Source organism: Diabrotica virgifera, chromosome 4 (genome assembly GCF_917563875.1).
Source record: "Diabrotica virgifera virgifera chromosome 4, PGI_DIABVI_V3a".
NCBI classification, from domain to species: domain Eukaryota; kingdom Metazoa; phylum Arthropoda; class Insecta; order Coleoptera; family Chrysomelidae; genus Diabrotica; species Diabrotica virgifera.
This window is the reverse complement of record NC_065446.1, coordinates 6,910,426-6,927,705: the sequence shown is the minus strand read 5'-3', so window position 1 is coordinate 6,927,705 and position 17,280 is coordinate 6,910,426. Positions and strand designations below refer to the sequence as shown.

General features: G+C 34.3%; 1 protein-coding gene across 1 annotated transcript in view; it reads left to right on the top strand.

Moving 5' to 3' along the window:
• Positions 1-15,064, top strand: part of LOC126882893 (activated Cdc42 kinase Ack) — an 88,374-nt gene extending 73,310 nt beyond the window's left edge. Inside the window, exon 15 of the mRNA XM_050647958.1 lies at positions 10,009-15,064. Within this exon, the coding sequence (XP_050503915.1) occupies positions 10,009-10,102 (94 nt within the window). The 3' untranslated portion in view covers positions 10,103-15,064. The remainder of the gene's footprint in view (positions 1-10,008) is intronic.
• Positions 15,065-17,280: the final 2,216 nt, after the last annotated feature.

Genomic DNA, 17,280 nt, shown 5'->3' with positions numbered 1-17,280 from the left:
TAAGTGAAAAGTAATGTTTATTTGTTCAATAAACATTTATTTCTGTTTTCTGACAGGTTTTCTGTTTTCTACAGCAGTAGAATGTATTTTGAATTAAATAAATTACATAAATTCTTCTTTTTGTGTCAGTTAATTTAATTTAAAAAAATTCTTCTGGACACCCTGTATAATTAATCATGATAATGTTTATATTACTGAATAGGGAATTGAATAACCTTTCAAATGAGCTAGCACTTGACCTCTATTCCAATTTAAAAAAAATAGTCGATTACGTCATCACGCCCAAATGAATGACGTCACTAGTATGATATATATGTCAAAAAATCATAATTTGAAAATCGAATAACTTTTGTATTTTACATTTTTTTCTAATTCTGTAAATAAAGCAGTTTGCAGGGGGTCAAAATATTGTGAATAACCCTGTACATTCAACCTACGGGTCTATAGAAATACAGTTGAGTCCGCGAGTCTTTACCCGTGCGTCATTAATACCTGGCGAGATAAAACACATACTTTTTATCTAGCATCATTCTCTTCCACGCATGAAACTCATGACAAACCAGCTGCCGTTTGTTATTAAGTAAAAACACATGTTATTTTTATGAACCATCTAGACTCAGTGCATTGAAAAGAGATAGGTACAAAAAAAGACGATTCGATATGTTTTCATATTTTAAGCACAATTTGTTTGACGTTTCTGCTTTGTTTACTTTTGTGGCTGTCAGTCAGTTGAATTTTTTGCGGTTTTTGTCGAATTTTTTCGTTTTGAAGTTTCTTTATATTACACAAACAGTTGTTTTCACAACTAATTTTATATTGGGCTTTGAAATTTTAAGGTAAGTAATTATATTTTGGCAATTAATATTTAGAACATACAAAGCTAACGTCATTCACACAGTAAAGAAATGATTGTGTTTAGGTTTGCGTCAAAGTGAATAAAATAACAAAAATAAAATATGTTATTGAATTTTTTTATTGTTTATTTATTTATTACTCAATAATAATAAAAAAATTTATTAAGCCACTTCAAATTGTAATTCTGCACAAAAATTTTGAAGCAAAACTTATATTTGACATTCTATATATTTGATAACGTCAAATTTTATAATAAAACCCGCAATCGGAACAGTAGCCACTTTCTGTCACTTGTTGTAGCGTGAAATAGATTTCCGACTTATTTCGTATGCTTTAAATGATGACGCACGGGTAAAGACTCGCGGACTCAACTGTATACATGTTTTGTAAAAACAATTAAATTGATGGCATCCCACCTAAAAAAAATAAAAAAAGTTTTTGGGGGATGGGGGACGGGATGGCGGGTTAAAATTGCGTGGACCTTTATTTTTTAATCGCATAGAACGTAAAAAAAATTTAAAAATTCAATTCTGGGAGTGACGGCATTTTGTTTATCTTAACGAGGGGTATCCTTTCATTACACTATGCAGAGGTGGCCAAGCTCCTTCGAGCCATTTTTCAAAATTTGAAATTTTTCGCGAGCCGCAATTAAACAATTATTTTAAAAGTGTAAAAAAGGTATTTAATTTTTCCTCTCACCGTTTGGATTTCAGGAATTTTAAAGTGAAATAAAATGTAAAATAATAAAATCTACGGTTTCGTTTTGATTTAAATCTGTCTCCCTCCATCCTCCGATAGTACTATTTCTAGGTCTACCTGTTGTCAAGGAGGCTCTGAGGACAAATTTACACCAACACGACCGTAGTTTCTCGATATAAATTAAAACTATTTATATCGCAGTATGGTTAGAACGCCCTCTAACGGGAAAAACGGGGAATAAGTGAAATTTATTTCGACTCGATTCAAGTTCCCTGTTTAACCCAGGTATGACAATACCAAAAGGCACCGTTAGGAAAATAAAATCTTCATGAAATAAAATGGTTCACATCGTTGTTCCAATTATGCAAATAATTCTATAAGCAACCTTTTCTAATTTAGGATACTTCGATTCTTCATTATCTTTCCATCTTTTTCCGGGACGACCTACTCATCTTCTACCATCTCTCAAAAACACTGTCTTTAACATTCTGTCTTCGTCTGATCTTACCACATGACCTGCCCATCTTATCTTAGCTTTTATATGTCTGACGATGTTTTCAGTACCATACACAGTCACCAATTCAGCTTTGCGGCGCCTTCTCCACTCTTCTGTCAATCCATCTCTTTGACGGCCAAATATCCTTCTGAAAACTTTCCTGTCAAATACCAGCAGCTTATTAAAACCTTTTTATATACTTGGGTTGGTTGGTGTCACGGACTCCGCAAATTTTGTAATCCATTTTAAAAATAGTTCTAGGCTACCTAGATACCTGAAATTTTCAGGATAGCTTAGAACTAGCTAACAATGCAATATTTTATTGCTATTATACAGGGTGACTAATAATTAGTGGGGTGAAGCTCCGTAGATCCGTTATAGTAATGTGTAGCGATAAAACTCAATAACAAAAATTGTAGGGAACTTTGAGCTTCACATTACAAAATTAGTTAGAATGTTACAGGGTGTTCGATAACATAGTGGCAGACCAAACTTATGTTTTTTTAAATAGAACACCCTGTATTTTATTTTATATTCGAAATCTTCGTAACTTTTCGATTACAAAAATATAAAGGTTTGGTATGTTATACGAGGTATTTACAAAGTTATAAAGATTTTTATATGAAAATCGTAACAAGTTTAACTACCTTTATAAATAAAAGCAAGCACAAGGTCAATGGTTTACTGACGTAATATTTTTTTATTTGTTGTCAAAATTTTCGTAAATCGTTGTTTTGCTAATTTTCTTTATATTGAATACAGGGTGAGTCAAAACGAAAGTACATTATTTTCTCAGTAATTTTAAATAGAACACCCTGTATTTTATATTGTAGCGGAAGAGAAATCTTGGCCGATCCCCGTATAACAGTAAACACCTCGAGAATGACGTAATCGGATGTGCTAGGCCTCGCCGGAGAATTCTGGAAGGTACGTCACGTAGGCGGAACAAGCCGATAGCTCGAGATGGGAGTCGATTGTTCCAGAATAACAACTGGGTATAAATACGGGCATATTTTGTAAATAAGTTTAGTGTATAAGATAAATTCGTCTGTAACTTATATAAATAAAGTCGTATATAAATTACGAACCGCTAGTTTTATTGTAATTAGAAGTAATTACAATAGTCACGTTACAGTTGGTGTCGGTGTTCGGTAAACTTAGTGCGATATAAATAAGTGAATTACAGAGAGACTTTAAAAGACTTTTGAACTTTATTCGTCGGGAATAACCGGAGTGCGTTAATTGTTCGGTATTCGGAAAGACTTTAAAAGACTTTTGGACTTTATTCGTCGGGAATAGTTAAAGTGCGTTGATTGTTCGGTATTCGGAAAGACTTTTAAAAGACATTTTGGAAAGTACGTGTGTGCCGACCAAAGATGTTGCTACGAGAACTTACAGTAAAACAGCTCCGTGAACAGCTAGAGGAACGGGATCTGGACAGCAGTGGGCTCAAGATAGTCCTACAAGCACGACTCGAGGAAGTCCTAACGAAGAACGGAGATGATCCAGAGACGTTCCACTTCCAGTCAGCAGAACAAGCAATCTTATCGAAATTAAAAACTGTTTCTGAAACGATTGATGATACTTCTAAGATAAGCAACGAGAAATTTGAAAGTGTTTCTCAAAAGATCGATGAAACTTCTAGAAAAAGCGATGAGAAATTTGAAAGTGTTTCTCAAGTAATAAAAGACGTTTGTAGACAGACCGACGAGAAATTTGAAGAAGTTTCCAGAACATTCGATAAGATACAGAAAAGTGTAGACGACAATAAAGAAATGCTAGAAGAGAAGATCAAACAACTAGAGAGCATGATAACCGATACAAAAGTGCAACCGTCAGTTAATGCAGTAGCTTTAGATCCTGTAGTGAAAGATGAACTACCGAGAGACGAAATGTCGCATAATATGAGAATCAAATTACCACCATTTGATGGAAAGTCCTCTTGGTCCATATACCTTAGACAATTCGAAGCTATTGCGACCGCCAATCATTGGACCGAACAGGAAAAGGCTGTTTCCTTGACTGCTGCTTTGCGAGGTGATGCTGCAGATATATTAAGATCAATTCCTAAGGGTCAAGAAAATTGTTACCAGACCTTGTTCACTCGTCTAGAAAAACGCTATGGAGATGCCCATCTACAACAAGTATACAAAGCACAACTGCGAAGTAGAAGTCAACGAGCAAGTGAGAATCTGCAAGAATTTGAAGCAGATGTGGCTCGTGTGGTGCGGTTGGCTTATCCAGAGGTGCCAGACAGCGTTTTAGAAGAAATTGCGGTAGACACCTTCGTCAATGGGCTGAAAGATAGTGAAATACAGAAAGCTTTACGACTAGCAAGACCGAAAGTTTTAGATGAAGCACTTGCTATTGCCTTGGAACACGAAGCAGCTAGCCAAGCTTCACGAAACAATGGAGTAATAGCCATGGAAAAAGGCGATAAGAGAAAAGATGAACGTTTGGTGGAAATGGTACGGAGGGTGATTCGTGACACGATGCCGAAGAGACGCGTGAAGAGGGCTGGAAGAGTTCGTTCAAATATAGATGCTTCCTCGATACGGCCATGCGGTGAAAGTTGTAATCACCGGCTTAGAGTAGAGGAACAGCGTTGCCCTGTGAGACGAACTACCGTAGTTAATGAACAATGGCAGCCCCAACAGTTACAACACGCCCAAGAAGATGATCCATGTATAAAAAGAGTATTGGATTGGATGCGTCGAGGTGAGAGACCTAGTTGGCAAAACATTAGTGCATGTAGTCCGGAAGTCAAGGCCTACTGGAGCCAATGGAATTGCCTGATACTAAAAGATGATCTTTTGTACAGAACCTTTGAGAACGATGATGGTACAGAATCTAAGCTTCAGTTGATTGTACCTAAAAGTAAAGTGTCAGAAGTATTGCGTCAGTTGCATGACGGTACATCAGGTGGACACTTTGGTATTACGAAGACTCTGCAAAAGGTTCGAGAACGGTTCTATTGGGTGAACTGTAAAGATGATGTAAGAAGATGGTGCCAGAAATGTGAACTGTGTGCATCCGGTAATGGTCCGGTTGGTAAAAAGAGAGCACCCATGAGACAGTACAATGTTGGAAGTCCTATGGAAAGAGTAGCTATCGACATTGCAGGTCCATTTCCAGAAACCGATGCTGGAAATAAATACATCCTGGTAGCCATGGATTATTTTACAAAATGGACTGAGGCCTATGCATTACCAAATCAAGAAGCTTGTACCGTTGCAGAGGTACTTGTTAAAGAATTCTTTAGCCGATTTGGTGTTCCCTTGGAGATCCACTCCGACCAAGGGCGAAACTTTGAGTCAGCTCTTTTCCAAAACGTTTGTAAATTGATTGGTGCCAATAAGACCAGAACAACACCCCTGCATCCTCAATCAGATGGGATGGTCGAGAGGATGAACCGAACGATGGGTAAACACTTGTCCAAAGTTGTATCTAAACATCAGCGAGATTGGGACCAACACATTCATTTATTCCTGATGGCCTACCGCTCGGCCGTAAATGAAACTACAGGTCAAACACCAACCTGCCTGATGTTGGGTCGTGAAGTTCGGTTGCCCTGCGACCTAGAGTTTGGCTGCGGACCTTCCGAGGAACATGTTGCAGGCGAAGACTACGTTGACCGCCTGAAATTACGAATGAACAACATTCATGAACTTGCCCGACAACACATCCAGATAGCCAGTGACAGAATGAAAGATCAATATGATTCTCGATGCAAGAATGAAAGCTTCGAAGTAGGTGATCTTGTCTGGCTTTATAATCCGCAACGTCGTCGAGGCTTATGTCCTAAACTGCAAAGACAATGGGAAGGTCCATATGAAGTTAAGAAGAAAATAAATGACGTAATATATAGAATTAAGAAGTTGCCAAAGGTAAACCAAAAGTTATTCACATAAATCGTCTTGCACCATATGCTGGCTCAAATGAAACAGAAGAAGCACGAGTCCTCCAACAGGAGATGAAAGATGTCGCACAGCCAAGTTTTAATCAATTTATGTCAAATTACGCAGCGAGAAAGAGTGCTAGATTCGGCGTGACCACAGAAGTTCAGCAAGATCTGTTTGGTGTTCCAGAAAACGTCTCTCTGGCCCACTGTGTTGCCCAAGACCTCGAGATGACTAAAGGAATATCGTCCGTATTCAATAGAAAGTTCGGCCGCCTGAACGAGTTAAGAAATCAGCAGCCTAAAATTGGAAGAGTACTGCGATTGGAAGATGGTCCTCGATCTTTGCTGTATATGGTGACCAGAAAGTCTTATACGGACACGCCAAGCTACGAGAACATATGGCGTGCTCTAACTAATTTGAAGAAAATCGTGTGTAATTATGACATCAAAAATTTGGCTTTACCAAAAATAGGCCATGCAGTAGAAAATCTGGATTGGAAGATTGTGAGAAGCATGCTTGAAGTGGTCTTCAGAGGAACTGGTGTACAAATCACTGTGTGTTGCATGAACCCGAAGATGTCGTACCCTTCAAAGACAGTAGACTGTTATTTCTTCTTGAAGGGTGTATGCAGAGCTGGAGAGTCGTGTAGATTCCGCCATCCTGGGCCTTCATTTAGAGTTGCTGATCGAGACGCTCAGATCTTAAGAGGGGAGCAGTGTAGCGGAAGAGAAATCTTGGCCGATCCCCGTATAACAGTAAACACCTCGAGAATGACGTAATCGGATGTGCTAGGCCTCGCCGGAGAATTCTGGAAGGTACGTCACGTAGGCGGAACAAGCCGATAGCTCGAGATGGGAGTCGATTGTTCCAGAATAACAACTGGGTATAAATACGGGCATATTTTGTAAATAAGTTTAGTGTATAAGATAAATTCGTCTGTAACTTATATAAATAAAGTCGTATATAAATTACGAACCGCTAGTTTTATTGTAATTAGAAGTAATTACACTAATCACGCTACAATATCATTATCGAAAAGTACCATTACCATACTATAATTTTTGTATAACATTCCCTATGTGTAAATTTATTAGTTTTCGAGATATTTTCATTTTTTAGAGCAAAATTATTAATAATTACGGGTCTAAATCTTTCCAAATTTTAAGTAAGCCATGACTGAATAATTGTCTAAAACTTACAATTTACGATTACTGATTGTCAATCTGTAATCAAAGTTGGCTACAATTTTTGTTATTAACTTTTATTACTATCTATTACTTATAACGGATCTACAAAGCTTTACTCCACTGACCAATCACACTGTATGGATAAATCGACTTTTTTTTAATTTCAAACTATTTTAAAAATGTTACTAATGCAATGATATTTTAAAGTACGTTAATAAATCGATATCTACAAATTTATGGTGCCTCAGTGGCATTAGATTTCAGATCGAGAGGTCCCCAGTTGTAAACCGGCTGTTGCGTATCTTTTTTTAATTGTTTTAATAAATAATTAAAAGTTTATATTTAAAATTATAATATACCATTTTAAACAACCGTGGTATTATAAAAAATACTATTTTATACTAGTGTAATTTTTGGAATCATAATTATAAATAACAGTTAATACACCTACTAAAAATGCATATTTTATAAGTTAATTATTCTTTGCAAACATGTTGTGTCCTATATGTACAATAACAAAACCGTGATATTATAAAAAGTACTTTTTTATTAGAGTGTATTTTTTGGAATTTTAAGCATGTTATCGATAAATCGTTTATCGTTAAATTATTTTCTGTTCCCATTGTTTTCATTCTGGTGGGATATGTTATATGCCATTAGAGTGAAAACTTAGTCTTTTGCTAGCAGTTGCCGCTAGGGCATCTATGCCATTTCGTTCGTTGCAATTCGGAACTGCACGCTGGGGTTTGTTTTGGTTGGATCAGGGAGAGCAGCATATGTGCCTCCTGATGAGAGACTAATAAGTTTCGAAACCGGTAGAGGTGCTTGCAGCACTCTCTGATTGGACTGGAATATGGTTCGGCTGTATTTTCGTTTTGCAACGAAATTGAAAATGGTTATTCATTTTTTTTTATTTTATATTCTTTCCTATAAATAATAAAAAGGTTTTATTATACAAAAGTTCTTTTTTATAAAAGTGTAATTATTTATTTCCGGCTTATGTAGAATCCATGTTTAATTTGCATATGTAACAATTAACGAATAATTGGCAAGTACAGTTTTAATTTAGATTGTCTTTTTAGAAGCTTAGACATTTTGTAATGATGACAGGGTATAATGCTGTTCCACGCAGCTATCCTTGCTGAGACCGCTTTTATATGTGGTTGTCATCTCTGATTACCGCCCCTAGATATTAAACTCTTTTACTACTTTAAAGTTGTGGTAATTAATAGTTATGTTCTGCCTACCTCTTTGTCTTGGATTTTCGGTTAATATTTTTTATAGCATGTATTTCATCTTCTCTTCATTTATTCGTAGGCCCAGCCTACCTATTTCTTCCTCGAGTTATGAAAACACTTCTTTCACGTCTCTTGTAAAATTAGTAACTGCTTCTAGATCATCAGCAAAGGCCAACAATAGTTTTGAATCCTCGATTCGCAAATCCACCTGTCAGCTCAGATGATATTTTACTTATTACATATTCTATGGCCAAATTGAATAGCAACAGTGATAAGGGGTCTCCTTGTCTAAGTCCTGGGCCCTGATTCTAATTCAAATTTCGACTGAAAACAAGTCGCAATCAATATGACGACGTTGAAATGCGACTGTGCGAGCCTTGTGGATTTTAGTTGAACTAACGAAATGATGTCACAAAATAGCGACTTATCGAAATTAATAGCGACTCAATAAAAGTGGTTGATATTATAATTTCGAGTCGAAATTATTGTGACACGGACATGAATGAATATGAAAACTAAAGCAAAAGGTATTAATATGGCTGGGTTTTATGGACATTTGCTGGTTTTGGAGGAATTAGATAGAATAGTATTAAATTAGAAATATAATAATTGAGAATGTTCACAACGTGAATTATCAACACAATGAAAGATGTAAGGTAATAATCTGGGAAAATTACTATAAAACAAGGAAAATTATGTACCAGCTATTTTATTGCTGGACATGCTGGAATCAAATCGTAAGATTTCATATATTAGTAATATAGCTATGCAAAGTCCTCAGAAAGTGTGCTTTTTGGTTTATAAACAAATTAGCGCTCCGAAATCTTTTTTTCAATTATTGCTCTGTAACTCAGAAGATATTAACGTTAAAAGAAAAACACTCACATAACAATTCACTGTAATTTAATTCTGCACATAGATATTTTTTCCGATTTCTTTTGCAGAAATTTTCCTCGAAAAATTCGGGTTTTCCAAACAAAATCTTTAATTTTTAACTCAAATTTTAGGGAAGTAATTATTTATCAATAATTAGATAACTTGATGACATAAATCTTTTTTGTTATGAGTGTCTTGAAGATATGAAAATTTGTATTAACAAAGAGGACCGGAATAAAAAGGTAATTGTCCAAAGATTGAAATCCTGTTGTTTATAACTCTGTCGCAAATGCCGGTCAAATTTGACCGGTTATACCTGGAACCACTCTTCGCAATTCAATTTTTTTCTTCGAAAAGGGCACAGAAGCCGTGCCCTTTTCAACAGCGTTAACTTAATTTAATTTAATCTAATATTTTCTAAGGGGTTCTATTTGTTTGCCAAAAAATTGTTTCTTTGTATCGAAATAAGAATCGCTATAAATTGCGACCATCATGGCGGCGTCGAAATTAAATAGCGACCTCGAAATGAATTAGAATCAGGGTCCTGATGTTACACTTAGTCTTTTATATTTGTTGTCAGTAATTTAAGACATTTTGAAACACAAAAATTTAAAATAATTCAGGTACATTTATTAAGAGCCACAAGTAATCCTTCAAAGAGCCACATGCGGCTCGCGGGCCACAGTTTGGCCACCCCTGCACGTGAAAGACAAATATTATTGTAAAATATAAATAACAAACGATTTCGTTTTTAGGTTAGGAGTAGCTGATAGTAGCCGATGCGAGACAGCTTTACAACATACCAATTGGAACGTTGAATTGGCAGCTTCGGCTATACTTGACTCTTAGTACTTTTAGGAAATACGTTAAATATGAGATGTAGTTAGCAGTAGCTGAAGATATTTAAAACGTCACTAGTCGTTCGATAAGTTCTTTCCCTATGAAACAATTATATCTCCAAATGTAGTAATAACAATCACAATACGTACTTATATGGTCCAGCCACATCACAATAAATAAATAAGTTCTAAGATTTTGTTCTACAGAAAATTATTTTTTAATTTTGAAAAAATTATTAATTGAGTTTAGAGGTGCTATAAACTGTTTCTTCGAATTACAAAGTAACTTTTTAATAATTATAAAACCTTGTACTAAGTTTTATATGACAATAAATTATTAAGCATTTGTGCTATTCGCAAATTCAATAGGCTGAACTAAATTAGAAATGAAATGAATATCGACTCGATTCAAGTTCTCTGTTTAACCCAGATATGACAATGTCAAAAGGCACCGTTAGGAAAATATTCCAATTTACGGTTCATTCCACTTATCTCCTTATTCAAAGTCTACCCTATGCCGATGTGAGCTTTTATCTTGGGGGTGGTTCTCACCCCTTCTCGGGGGTGGAAAATTTGTTGGTCAAAATAACCACGGAAGTAGCTAGAGAACTTAATTCTAAGCAAAAACTGTTATAATTTGTTTTTGAAAACTCGATACTTTTTGAGTTATTCGTGGTTTAAAATTTGTTATTATGCCGATGTGAGCTTTTATCTTGGAGGTGGTTCCCACCCCTTCTCAGGGGTGGAAAATTTGTTGGTCAAAATAACCACGGAAGTAGCTAGAGAACTTAATTCTAAGCAAAAACTGCTATAATTTGTTTTTGAAAACTCAATACTTTTTGAGTTATTCGTGGTTTAAAATTTATTTTCATTGAAAAATGTCACCTTTTTGGGCGGTTTTTTGCGAATACCTTAAAAATTATGCATCTAACAAAAAAAAAACTATAATGTAAGACATTTTTGTAGCTTATAAAAAATCAAAGAGATTCGTTTCTTCGTATTTCTTCTGGTCATAATACAAAAAGAGATATGGTAGGTTTGTGGCGACACGCTTCAATCACTATTTTACTATTTTTTAAATGCTAATTTAAATTTTTAACAACTTTTTCAGAATGAAATAATATGGACCATTTAAAATTCACATCTCTTTCTGTACGAAACCAGATGTAATGGCCTGTTCAGTCTCAGTTTATTTATGGGAAACAAAATTCCCCATTAAATAGTTACCTTATCAGACCTTATGTCAATAAATCACTTTTTAAATGCATTCGAAGACGCTTCTTAAAACTACAGAAATGTTTTCAGCTTTTACAACACCAGATAAAGGGCCAGCCTCTTCATGTCAATAAATTAGTCTTCAACGTAAAACCACAGACATGTGTTTTTAGTTCAGCCACAGCAGTCTGACACAAATCCTCGTCCCTCAAAGAATAACAAACCCTCTTACGAGATATAAGCACGCCTTTTTAACCAAAAATAAATAAATATATTTATTATTGTTCATTGTCTTACACTTATTGTAATTTCATTTAATTGTTTCCGTAAACCACCACGGAACAGGTGAAAAGAGATTTTTTTGGTGCATGCTCAAATCGGTGTGCTCAACTTAAAATAACAGAGAAATGGTCGATTTTAAGGGTATAATGCTCTTAATATCTTTTGTAGTGCTTGAAAAGATCTTTAAAACGAGCACTGTTAAACGTCGATTACATTCAAACTAAGCCAGATATGTTGCAAAAAAAATGGTAACTAATTTATTTTAAGATAAAATCCGAAGTATATTTAACCTCTCATCCATCAGATTTAAATGCATCGTTTTACTTCTACAATACCTTTTATTATAGTGTTATTTCTATGTTCAAAAAGTTGGACGGGTTTAAAATGCATGTTTTTGAAAAAAATAAGATCAAATTATAGAGCTGCATTTTTCTTAAAATTCTTCCTTTTCTCCATGTAACTCGAAATTGAAAAATAGGTACAGTAATGAAAGAAAAAATAAAATTGTTATCTGAAAAAGCCTACATTTTTGTACTGTATCTTTTTTTCGTATCTCTTATCATTTTCGAGATACATGGAGAAAAAGGAAGATTTTTAATAAAATTTTAAAATGCGTTCTATAATTTGATCTTGTTTTTTTTTTCAAAAACCATGCATTTTAAACCCGTCCAACTTTTTGAACATATAAATAATACTATAATAAAACGCATTGTAGAAGGAAAACGATGCATTTAAATTCTAGTGAATGAGGGGTAAAATATACTTCTCATTTTTCCTTAAAATACATTAGTCATCATTTTTTTTGCACCATACCTCGCTTAGTTTAAAAGGTCTTTTCAAGCACTACAAAAGGTATTGGTACCATTATACCCCAGATCGACCATTTCTCTGTTATTTTAAGTTGAATACACCGATTTGAGCATGCACCAAAAAAAATCTTTTTCACGTACCATATCTCTTTTTGTATTATAACTAGCAGATTTATGAACAAACGAATCTCTTTGATTTTTTATAAGCTAAAATGTTTGATATAGTTTTTTTCGTTAGATGCATAATTTTTAAGGTATTCACAAAAAACCGTCCGAAAAATTGTCATTTTTCAATGAAAATGGGAAATTTTCAACCACGAATAACTCAAAAAGTATGGAGTCTCCAAAAAAAAATTATAGAACAGTTTTTGCTTAGAATTAGGTTTTCTAGCTACTTCCGTGGTTATTTTCCAACCCTTAGAAGGGCTGGGAACCAACCCCTAAGATAAAAAGCGCCATAGGATATAGGGTAGACTTTGTTTCTTGAGCTTTTCTCTACTTACAGTGAAAATATCAAGTAAATTAATGCAGTAGGATGGAATTCGGAGTTAAATATCCTCACTGACTACACTATACAGTGATGAGCGCGCTAATAACCGGCAAAATAACGCAAAAGATGGAAAACAATACATTTTGAAATAAAAAAAAAATGAAACTAGTAGAGGTGGAAATTATCGATATAAACATATAAATTAACATGACTTTACATAGTTTCCCACCTTTAGACGTCTGTGACAGTTGTCATACTCCTCATATACATCTAAAGTTGGGAAACTATGAAATGTAATGTTAATTTATACGTTTATATCGATAATTTCCACCACGATTAGTTTCATCTCTTTTTACTTCACAATATATTACGTTTTCCATCTTTTGCGTTATTTTCTCACTTATTAGCGCGCTCATCACTATATATTTAGCCGGTTGAGGAGAAAGAAAAGGCTGTATTAGGGGATCAGACCTTGTGAGGAGAAAGAAAAGGCTGTATTAGGGGATCAGATTCTTTAAAAACGATTCTTCTTTCTTATGCTTTCTTTTTTAAATGTAGAAAAACACCCAAAACGATATTTTTACGCTTAATATATCCCTAATCTCCCAACTCCTTATATAAAATTTAGTACAAGCTTCACAGTTTAATAAAAACAGCGGAAAATCTGTCTAGTCTCTTACTGATATTTTTTTTACTATTTTATTATTTTTTAAAATTAACAAATTGTACATATTATGAAAAAGGCAACCCCTAGGGTGGAATGTATTATACAATTAAATATTAAGGGTAAGTTCACATGACAATCGCTTAACGAGCGCTAAATTTATGTATAGTGTTCACGTAGTGCGCGCTTGTCAGCCGTTTGAATGTTTACGTCAAATTTTACGTTGTCAAAACGTAGTTCAACTCAAGCCGACAGTGGCGCTAGTGGCAACGTGCTTCCAGATTTCTGTAGGAGTTGGATGTATTACAGTCGATAGTATTTTCTTTAATTTTTATTTCTGTAGCTTTCTATTGGTCAGAATCTTCTATGAATGAAATAATCAGTAGTAATTGCACAAGAGCTTTAACATTATCGAATATTTCCCGAGTGACACTTTGACAGTTTTAATTTCACGACCCGAAGGGGAGTGAAATTATGTCGATAGTAGCACGAGGGCAACAAGTCGATAATAATTTTAGAGGTCGAGGGTAATTCGCTGAGACTATTTCATGAATAAAACTGTCTTTTTAAATCATTTTAACTAATGTTTTATTGATATCTTCACCTTAATATTTGCTACAACTGTTTCTTAGTCCACAAGGAAGAAATTCCTGTAGCTGGCTGTATACCATTAATTACAAGTAAAATTTAATAAAAATTTTGTCCTGATAAAAGGAATATTAGTTTAAAAAGCCCTTATAGGGCTACAAACATATAAACAAAACGTTTTCGCTCTGTAACAAGAGCATTATCAGTGTTACAAGCACATGGTGAGCCACCCAAAAATACAGAGGTTGAAACCTTTTACAAATGGACTAAAAGTCTTATATAAATATAAACATCCTAAAATCCAAAGGATGGATAAAATTCCTATGGATACGGCTTTAGACCCACTAATTAATTGGCCCACTTACCACCTGTGGGAGTCATATGTTGCCCTAAAGCCTCATCCATAGGAATTTTATCCATCCTTTGGATTTTAGGATATTTATATTTATATAAGACTTTTAGTCTATTTGTAAGAGGTTTCAACCTTTGTATTTTTGGGTGGCTCACCATGTGCTTGTAACACTGATGATGCCCTTGTTACAGAGCGAAAACGTTTTGTTTATATGTTTGTAGCCCTATAGGGGCTTTTTAAACTAATATACCTTTTACCAGGACAAAATTTTTTATTAAATTTTACTTGTTTCTTAGTGTTTTCTGTGACAAGTTGTAAAACATTAATTGTCATTAATGTCACTGAATGTTCATTTTTGCATAGTAACGAAGGGCATCTGACGTAATGCTTGACGACGGGATATTATCAAAAATTATCACTTTAATCAAATACTATTGACGACTATCACTTTAATATACAACTCTTGACATTTCCCATTAATTTTGAGGAAGCAAAAAAATAGCGCCATCTAGCGGTATGAGTAGGATAACCAGAGCAATCTAACCTTACATTTATAAAATTGCTTTATTATTGTTTTTGTGTAAGTGTTTGAACTATTTTTATTTTAATTTAATTTAGCAGAATTAGCTCGTTATTCAAAAATTTATAAAATTAAATTTGAATGTTTACGTCAAATTTTACGTTGTCAAAACGTAGTTCAACTCAAGCCGACAGTGGCATTAGTGGCAACGTGCTTCCAGATTTCTGTGGGAGTTGGATGTATTACAGTCAATAGTATTTGCTTTAATTTTTATTTCTGTAGCTTTCTATTGGTCAGAATCTCCTATGAATGAAATAATCAACATTAATCATTTAAGTTTGACTTAAATGGCGAATAATATTTTAGAAGAATCACACTATTTACAGTTTTTTTACTACAAAAGCACGCTTACGTCAGTCAAAATTTCGGACGCCAGAGCACTACCAAAACATTAGAATATGACATCATCGCCATGTTTATTGTACAGTGAGAAGTTAGGTAACATTACTTGTCAGAGATATTTTTCTTTGTTTTTGTTTACTGTACAAATAATAACGCGCGTTAACATGTGTACGGCCTGAATAAAATGTATTTACATAGTTGTAAACGCGCATTAAGCGCCTGTCATGTGAACTAGTGCTAATGAAGAGGATTTTGAAGGGTCATCACATAATTACTCAATTAATTAAGCATTGTTAAATAGTACACGTGCCAAAGGAAATCTAGTTAAAATAGTGCGTGGTGATTCATATAAAAATGATTCCGCAAAAAAGTAGAACAAAATAAAAGTGTAGCAAGTTTAACATTACAAGAATCTACAGGTCGAGCAAGTCTTGTAAATTTCACGATTGCGAGCCACGTTTCACGCAACCGTGTTTGCGTACTTGTGTTTCGAGTTGCGTGGGCGTGCGGAGTTATATTTACCAATTCGCGCAATCGTACTTGAGACGCTGTGTCAGGTGAGGTGTTTGAAAATTTGTGTAACTTGATTGCTTGATTCTGTGGTGTGAAGGTGGTTAAACTTTTGTTTTATTTTTTTTTGTTTTGTTTGTTTTTGTTGTTGCGAATATATCGCAGAAAGTTTTTAGATGAAGTAATTGTATGATGAAGATAACACAGAAAATACAAGAGGGCAGCATACTTTGCAAAACAATTGTTACAATTTGAAATCAACAATTTGTTAAGTTGTTGTCTTGCAGGTAAAAAAGTGACTTTTTAAAAAAATTATATCTTGGAAACTAAAAATTATTTTTATTTATAATTGAAACATGTAAAAGTATAGTACTCTCAAAAAAACGTCAGCCAAAAATATTCATTTTTGTAGAGTTGACTGCAATTTTTCGACAACAGCCCTTTTTTGCAGTGAGCAGCATAACAAGTCCAGTCTCATCTGAAATCAAAGTTTCTTGTAGTTTATACCTCTGGCTAGTGAATGAACAAAGGATTTTTTATTAGATGAGGTCATTTTTGTTTTATAAAAAAAACTACTTTAAAAATGAGAAAAATTGGGGTCAAAAATGTGTTTAAACTTATGTAAAATCTTCAAATTTCATTTTTTTTAATTCCTTCGTTCATATTCTAGCCAGAGGTATAAACTACAAGAAACTTTTTGATTTCAGATGAGACTAGTTATGCTGCCAACGCAAAAAAACTTAAACTCTACAAAAATGAATATTTTTGGCTGAAACTTTTTTTGAGACTACCTTAAGTACTATACTTTTACATGTTCCAATTATAAATAAAAATAAATTTTAGTTTTCGAGATATAATTTTTTTAAAAAGTCACTTTTTTTACCCACAAGACCTATGTAACCCCTTAAAAAGATGTTTGGAAGAATATGTTTTGTGGCCAAGATGCATACATATATTTAGAAGGAAAGTTCCTGATTTCTGTAGTATAATACATAATACCGAAGAGGAAGTAGCCCTAAGCGCCGGACTCCACTTGCGATTTGTAGTTGTGAAGATTGAACACATTCTTTCAAATAGAAGTCAATCCATGATTATTTAGTCACAAATGGATTGACTTGTATTTGAAACAATGTGTTCAATCTTCCTGATTACAAATCGCAAGTGGAGTGCGGCGGTAATAACACCAATATATTCCATATAGGTCCATAGAAGGTACACAGACATTGAAAAATTCCTGGAATATCCCCGAAAACATGTTCCCTGAACATCCCAGGAAAATCCTGTGTCAGCATTTTAAACATTACCTGAATGTCTTATTGGAACATTCCATGAATGTCCACGAATGTTCTCTGGACA